General features: G+C 38.4%; 1 protein-coding gene across 1 annotated transcript; it reads left to right on the forward strand.

Moving 5' to 3' along the window:
* Nucleotides 1-6,558: 6,558 nt before the first annotated feature.
* On the forward strand, nt 6,559-7,533 carry LOC123965236 (tight junction protein ZO-2-like; the record flags this gene model as incomplete). Its single annotated transcript, XM_046041808.1, is given in 2 exon segments — nt 6,559-6,712; nt 7,323-7,533. Coding segments are annotated over 2 exon segments (174 nt in total), but the record flags the coding sequence as incomplete, so codon positions are not given.
* Between the last annotated feature and the right edge of the window lie 283 nt (nt 7,534-7,816).

Raw genomic sequence — 7,816 nt, forward strand, 5'->3', positions numbered from 1 at the left:
TCTGCAGGTGGTGGCCACAGACAGTTGCTCTCTCCTTATCCTTCCTGACTGATTGTTCTCTAGTTCTGTGTTTTGCTAGTGTCCCTGTCACTACTGGTTGCATGAGGAGGTACCTACAGCCCATTCAGGTTGCACAGGTAGTCCAGCTCCTCCAGGATGGCACATCGATATGTGCCGTCACAGCACAGTCTCAAGATCATGGAGGACATACCAGGAGACAAGGCGTTACATGAGGAGAGCTGGACGGAGCCGTAGAAGAGTATCGACTCAACAGCAGGACCGATATCTGGTGTAAGGAGGAACAGGAGGAGAACTGCCAGAGCCCTACAAAGTGACCTCCAGCGGGCTACTGGTGTGCATGATTCTGACCAAACTGTCAGAAACAGACTCCATGAGGGCCCACCGTCCCCTAGTGGAATCTGTGCTCATAGCCCAGCACTGTGCAGCTCCATTGGCAATTGCCAGAGAACACCAGAGTTGGCAGGTCCACCACTGGAATCCTGTTCTCTTCACAGATGACAACAGGTTCACACTGAGCACATGTGACAGACATTAAAGAGTCTGGAGACGCCGTTGGGAACGTTATGCTGCCTGCAACGTTGATTATGATTATGATTATGATTATGAATCCAGCCCTCAATCTGTGGTGATTTTGTCTTCCATTGACCTTTGTTACATCATGTTGCAATCCGTTCTCACTCCCAAGTTGTCACATATGGAAGCATGGTCAGAGCCCTTGGCGTAACTTTGTAATGCACCGTGGAGCCCTTTAGCCCTTTAGCACTGTATCTGAACACTAAAGGTAGGTATAACAGAAAAGCCTGAGCAAAGCCTGATTTATACTTACATCAAGTCTATGTCTCCACCGTGTTACAGCCGCTGGTTTGGTTGCTAGTAAATTTGAATTCAAAGCACAGAGCACTTTCTGTGGGCTTCGTAGAAATGCAATGTTACCAATGTTGCATGCAATGTTATGTTAAAATTCTTCCTGACAAAATAAGTCTGGCCATATTGTATGTTTGTCTGAATGAAACCCTCCATTTGTAAGGTGTTTATTTATTACGTCTTTGGTAGGAACCACTGAGCTTGGGGCTGAATGCCAAAAGTCAGAAATGACTGAGAGATAGACTAACATATTGTTGAAATATATATAAATATATACAATGACTTCATTATACAGACTGCAAGTGTACTGTAATTGACTCTGGGAGAGTGGGAGAGGAGAGACAGGACATGGACTTCATTTTTGGAAAGAGTTATTTTATAAATGTATTTATTTATTCATTGCTGGACTATATGCTAACATATTGATGGTGCAGTGGGTAAGACACATGCCTTTGGTGTGAGAGACGTGGGTTCAATTCCACCAAGACCCCTAATTGCTCCAGAGGTGTGCTCCAGAGGTGTGTGACCTCTGATGTACACATATATATCAATTGTAAATCGCTTTCGATAAAAGTGTCAGTTAAATGAATTAATGTAAATTTATAGATTATTATCACTGATTCATTCGTGTAAAAAGCAGGATTTTATTGTTGTAATTGGTTTAGGTTGAACTATTTAGTGTCAGACTGCAATTAATTATGTTTTTCATTATAGATTAATCTGGTGATTTTTTTCTCCATTAATCGATTCGATCAATTTTGAAAATAATTTAAGAAATGTTGTCACAATTGTCCAGAGCCCAGAGAGACACCTTCACAATGCTTGCTTTGTCAGTCCAAACCTCAAAATGATTAAAAATACATTAAAATAATCAAAAGGAAAAGCAGCAAATCTTCACATTTGTGAAACTAGAACCATGATATGTTTTTGCATGAAAAATGCATTAAGCAATCAGAGTTGTTGCCAGTTAATTTCCATGTCAGTCTAATAATCATGTCAGCTGTACTTATAACAAAAGATATTTTATTATGTCTTCATATGTTATGTGTAAAAGTAAAAAGTAAAAGGTAGAATAGCTCCCTCTGAGATGTGGTGGAGTAGATGCAGAAAATAGCATGAAGAAAAAATACTCAATGTGGAAATTAAATTGTACATATTTTTTCTAATTTCTTTCAGTTGAGTGAAATTAACTTTATAGTTTTAAAAAATGGGCAAGACATTATGTAAAATGTATTTAAAAAGATAAATAGGAGTTTTCGCTGCAGGGGAAGAATAATCATTTTGGTGACTGCTTAACAAGGTCTTGATATTTTCCAAAGATAACAAATATGCCAAGTAGAATTTTGAAGAAATTAATGACAAGGCATCTAGAATGGTTCCATGTGCAGCTCTAACACATAATACAGTACGGAGTTTTCATTCAATACAATACAATATAACTTAGATAAGACAGTGAGATATTACCAGACCATTTAAAACATGAAAGCCCGAAATGAAAAGAAAGAAGAAATGAGGTGTAACTATAATTCCAACTGATTAGTGATGCTAATGGAAAAAATAAGTAAACTTTGTAAAAGTGTAATGTTAATTGATGAATTAAGTAGTGAATTTTTTAGTCTGTCTGAGAGTGAGAAAAGAAGAATAGGAGCGAGACAGAGAGGGAGAAAGAACATTGGACATGCGAAAAAATCCACTTATTTCCTGGGGACAAGGGAAGAATCCAGAAGTCGCTACAATCACGCCAAGTTCTCTGCTAACTACAAATCACAAGCTCTCATTCATCCATTGCTTTGGTTACTGTCCTCTGGACAATATGGTCAATCCCTCTCTGTTACGTGCCGTCCCATGAATTTATTCCCATTGTGGGGAGAGAAGCAGAACCAATCAAACCCCAGTAACCAGCAATCAGCCTGGGACCCTTCAGCCATCCAGGGCATCCCATGTGCCCCTGCAACCCTAAAAAAAAGCCACACGCCTGGTTAAATCAGGATCCTGAAGACACTCAATAGCAGCTACTGGCCTTGGAGTTAGACCGTGCAGCAAGGCAAAATGTTAGTGGGATGCAGCTATCACAGACACCTTACAGCGGATACATTTAACATCTGACACTTGCACCTCAATGCACAATCAATTCAAGCCTTTCCCTTAATGCTGACACCTCAGTGCCATGAAGTGCTCTTTGGACAAAACCAAAGGAGCATAACATAAAGCATTTTTTGTATGTATATAAAAGGACAGAACTGTTCATTTTAGCTGGCTTTTTTGACTATCACTTTCACTGAGATAGAAGAGTATGGAATGTAAATGGCCTTCTTTGATGTAGGCTTTCACAACTATTTTGAAAGCTATTGATTTTACGTCCTGGACGGTGGGCTAGATGGATGCTCCTTTCCATTGATTCTTTTGATTTGAAACTAATTGCCAAAAATTGACATTTAAAGGTAGACATTTAAAGGAAGTCAACAAGAGTGGGGCACTTACAGAACATATGATCATCTTAACCATGGGTTGCTGCTGTGTAATTGCACCTAATAAATGGCTGTGAAGTGCAGTTTCAAGTCTTGATCCACACTATTTCAATGCTTCTATCCCAGCAATACTGCTGATCAAGCCTTTGGGAATATTGTGTTTTGCTTCCACAGGCTCAGAAAAATAGTTAACCTATTATCACAGCCATTTGCTATGTTTCCTTCTAAATTCTGTGAACATCTTATGGGAATTCCAAAATGTCAGTCATTTAAAAGCAAATAAATGTGGGTTGTAAACATACTTATTCATAACTTTCATGTATGTCCATATTTATTTAATAATTATAACAATTATAATAATTATAGTTTCTGTTACACACATGATGAAGCTCTGAGTGACTTAGTTTTTGATTTTAGTTTAAAAGGGTACAGGTAAATTAGGGCTAGCTGTTAAACGCAGTCCACAAGTGTTGTTGGGTTTTTTTTACACCGTGCTTGAAGGTACACCGGTACACAGTACTGGCACTTATACCTTTTACTCTTTGGCGTCCCGGGCTCTTTTTGTTTCTCTGCCCTATTCATACCAGGTTCTCTGGGCACTGTGAGATGCTCACCTCTTCCCGTTTTCTCCTGCCTGCTAATCTCTGTCGGCGGAGACAGACGAAGGAGAAGCTCGGTTTTCTTTCTTGCAGCTTTGTGCATGAAATACCTCATCAATGTCACGTTTTGTGAACCGACCAATCAGCCTGGATGGGGCGTAACATTAAAAAAAGGGTGAAAGGCAGAGGTGTTGTTTACACTGAGGTCGCTGGGGACATGTCAGAATCAGAATGTCCCCACCACTTTTTGAAGGCATTTGTTAAAAATGGCTTGCAACAAGAAACATTAAAGAACAAATAAAACTGCTTTGAGAAAGGTTTCTTTGCACAATAAGAAAACATGCAGTGCAGTTTAAATATAGAAGGAACAAATGTGCATTGTCCAAAACTGTAACTAAACCAAAAAAATTTCTACTGATTATTGCATTATATTGCATTATTTTTTTATATTTCAAATTGTCACCTGCCATTTTGTGTTTCCCTTCACAAAAGACATTTCCACAATAAAAAAAAATATTATATATATATATATATAAAAATCAAATATTTCTTCAAAATACTGTTACAATATCTTCCTGTCTGGTTCTTGTGTTCTTCTCTACACAAAGTGACAACCTTGGTGACAGCAATCAGCAAACTTTTCAAATTGTTAAACACGTTGATCTGGATAAATGTTTATGAATATTGACAAGTCGGTTCTTAGCGTTAACAAATCAGAGACTGACCACCATGTAGTGCATTCTTGCACAATAATTTAATGAATGAAAACAACATACAAAAGTAAAACAGCTGTTTTGTCCAACTGGAATTAATACTCTAGCCTACCAGTGGCTGTATAGTAGCCTAGTCTATACTATTATCTGAAATTATAATGAATACACTAACATTTGCCCTAATCAATCCAGCTAATACACTCGCCAACACCTTTTCCCACTTCTAGCACTGTTTTTACATGTGATGATAATAATGTGCCATTTATATACTAAAAGCATGGTACCCGCAGGGTCTTAAAAGTATTTAAAAAGTTAAATAAGGTCTTAAAAGTATTAAATTTCACTTAGAAAGATCTTAAATTTTTTCTTGTCCTTTCATAGGATTAAATAAATGCTCTAAGTGTGACTTTACAATTTACTCCGTTTGGTGTGACTCTGATGTTATACGGCAGTACAGGTAACGTTACTGTTAACGTCCGTGTTTAGCTTTATGCTCTGGACTGTGGAGTGTTCGTGGTGCACGAGCTCTGCCATCCAAGCTCGAGTTGTTAATAAAGAAAACAAAACGTCTCTGACGTGCTACTAACAAGCTAACGTTAGCTCGTCGACTCAGAATGGGCAAGTGTCTGAAGTTCAGAAAGCCAGAGACACGGACAAGTGGCGGTTGAGGCTGAGGACGGTGGCACAACAAGCGGATCGGTGTGCGAGTCAGTCACACTATGAAACTCATAGTGATGAAACAGTATAGCTGGAAGACCTGCAGGTTACTGGTCAGCGAATGTTACAACAGCAACGGAGAGACAGTTGTGTATGAGATGAGGACCGTGCCTGTGTGTCGGCGTTGTGCCACTGTTGTAGGGTAACGTTACGTGAACGGAAACATCCAACATGCTAACGCACTTTAAAGATTTCAGCCAAACTTTCAAGCCAATACTATATAATAATATATTTCAAGCAGCCTTTAGATGGAAAAACAGAACAGGATGATTAATCACTGAAGAAATTGCCATTTACATTGGCATACTACATTACATTACATATCTTATCTAGCCAAGGTGTAACTAATTGTAACAAATCACACTGCACAAATATTTTATTCATTTCATAGGTGTCATTTACACAGGGGACGCTGGGGACATATCTCCATCACTTTTTTAAAAGCATTTATTAAATATGTTCTGAAAAATGACTTGCAACAAGAAATGTTAAAATACAAATGAAAATGCTTTGAGAAAGGTTTATTTGCACAATGAGAAAACATGCACTGCAATCTAAATATCTATGTCCAAAAAATGTTGCTTAAGCAAAAAATAAAAAAACAAGTTTGAATTGTCACCTGAATCACTTTATATAAATCAAGACAATTCTACCATAAATTGGTGCAGAAAATGTCTCCAGAATGCAGGAGTGTTAAGTGATGTCAAAATTTTCTAGGGGACCCCCATTTAAATATATTTCAGCATTGAATATTTCATCAAAATAGTGTTAAAATATCTTCTTGTCTTGTGCTTGTGAACCCAATATTGTGAATCGTGCATGTGAGCTAAGTGTATCATCACACCACTAATTTGAACCCCTATGTCCCCACCACTTTTCAACACAAAGGGACGTCCCCAAAAAGCTATAGTGTGTTAAATATTAATGTATTTTAATAAAATGTTTTATTAAATTCATATAACTTTGTAAATATTTTCATCCTAGGTGGTATTAAAAAGGTCTTCAAAAGTCCTAAATTTAACTTAGAGAATCCTGGGGCTACCCTGACACTTTTATGAGATACTGTACATAAAACACATAACACAATAAACTGTGTGTCACAAAATGTTTCAAATTGACAGCAACATTATATAAATGTAAGCTCTATACAGATCTGTTTGTGCTGTGCGTGTGCAGATCAATGGGACAGTGACAGAGAACCTGTCTCTGCATGATGCCGGGAAACTGATAGAGAAGTCGAGAGGGAAGCTACAGCTGGTGGTCCTCAGAGACCGCCGCCAGATCCTTGTGCGAATCCCCCCCCTCGCAGACTCTGACTCTGATAATGACGGTGAGTCACTGAAAGCATGGCCTAGCCAACAGGTTAGGTAAACCATAAGGACTTTTGTAGTCGCTGCATGAAAAGTGGGATTTTTTTCGGCACGTTAAATTGCCGTGGAAGTTCAGGTTAACATCCGCTCACAGGAATTTTTGGCCAGCACAGAAAGATGTCTGGAACTGTTGGGAATTGACATGGATTTTGTTTGTCGGTGTTGCCCCCAGTGATTCTCCTTATCCTCGTACTACTGCTTCCATTAGCTGAGATCTCCAGAGACCATTGATGTCAAAAATGTTCCTCCAAATTTAATCAAATCAATGTCATAACTAATGTATGACCTCCATACCACAGTGTCTATGGGCATTATTTCAATCATGTTTACATTTACAAAAGTTCAAAATGAATGCATTCACTGAAAATAACATGTAAAACTAAGCAGTCTTGAGTTTGTGCTTGCAGCTGCTCACTCAAAAAGAGAGGTTACCAGCAGGTCAGGGTTTAATCAGGACCTTAATGTGGGCTGAAATGCTTTTAGGAAAAACCTCCAGCCCCTTGTGTTGAAATCTGACTAGAAACTGTAATTGCTCAAAGGTGCAATCTTTGTCTGTGTTTTCTCTTCCAGATAATATGTCATACTTTTAGATGAAGGACCACCCAAGACACAGCAATGTGTAACAATATGTTGCCTTTCTCTAAGCTGTAAACGGCTGTGACACAACCTGACTAAGTTGTAAAGCTTTCACACCTTTTGCACTTGTATTTTTGCTGCTCTAAATCTTTTTAACTTTTTAATACATGATTCGTTTTCCTGAATAAACACATTTTAATCACTATGTATTTTGAATTGTGTGATTCATTAAGCATAGAAGTTGAACAATCCCAGTGGAAGAAGTCTGTATGCTGCTTCAGATCAGTGCTCTTCACTATTTTTCAATGAGAGGCACACTGTCAATCACTTTCACCACAAAACACCTGGAGGCCCCCGACCACTGAGCCAGTGTGCCTACTAATTTGGCACCCCATGACACGTATGTAATATGTAATGCAGCCAAAACAATCCTAATTAAAAACAGGGATGAGTGGAAGCAGGCATGCATTTCCTATACTTTCTTCTTT

Source organism: Micropterus dolomieu, unplaced genomic scaffold, assembly GCF_021292245.1.
Source record: "Micropterus dolomieu isolate WLL.071019.BEF.003 ecotype Adirondacks unplaced genomic scaffold, ASM2129224v1 contig_8929, whole genome shotgun sequence".
In the NCBI taxonomy this organism is placed as follows: domain Eukaryota; kingdom Metazoa; phylum Chordata; class Actinopteri; order Centrarchiformes; family Centrarchidae; genus Micropterus; species Micropterus dolomieu.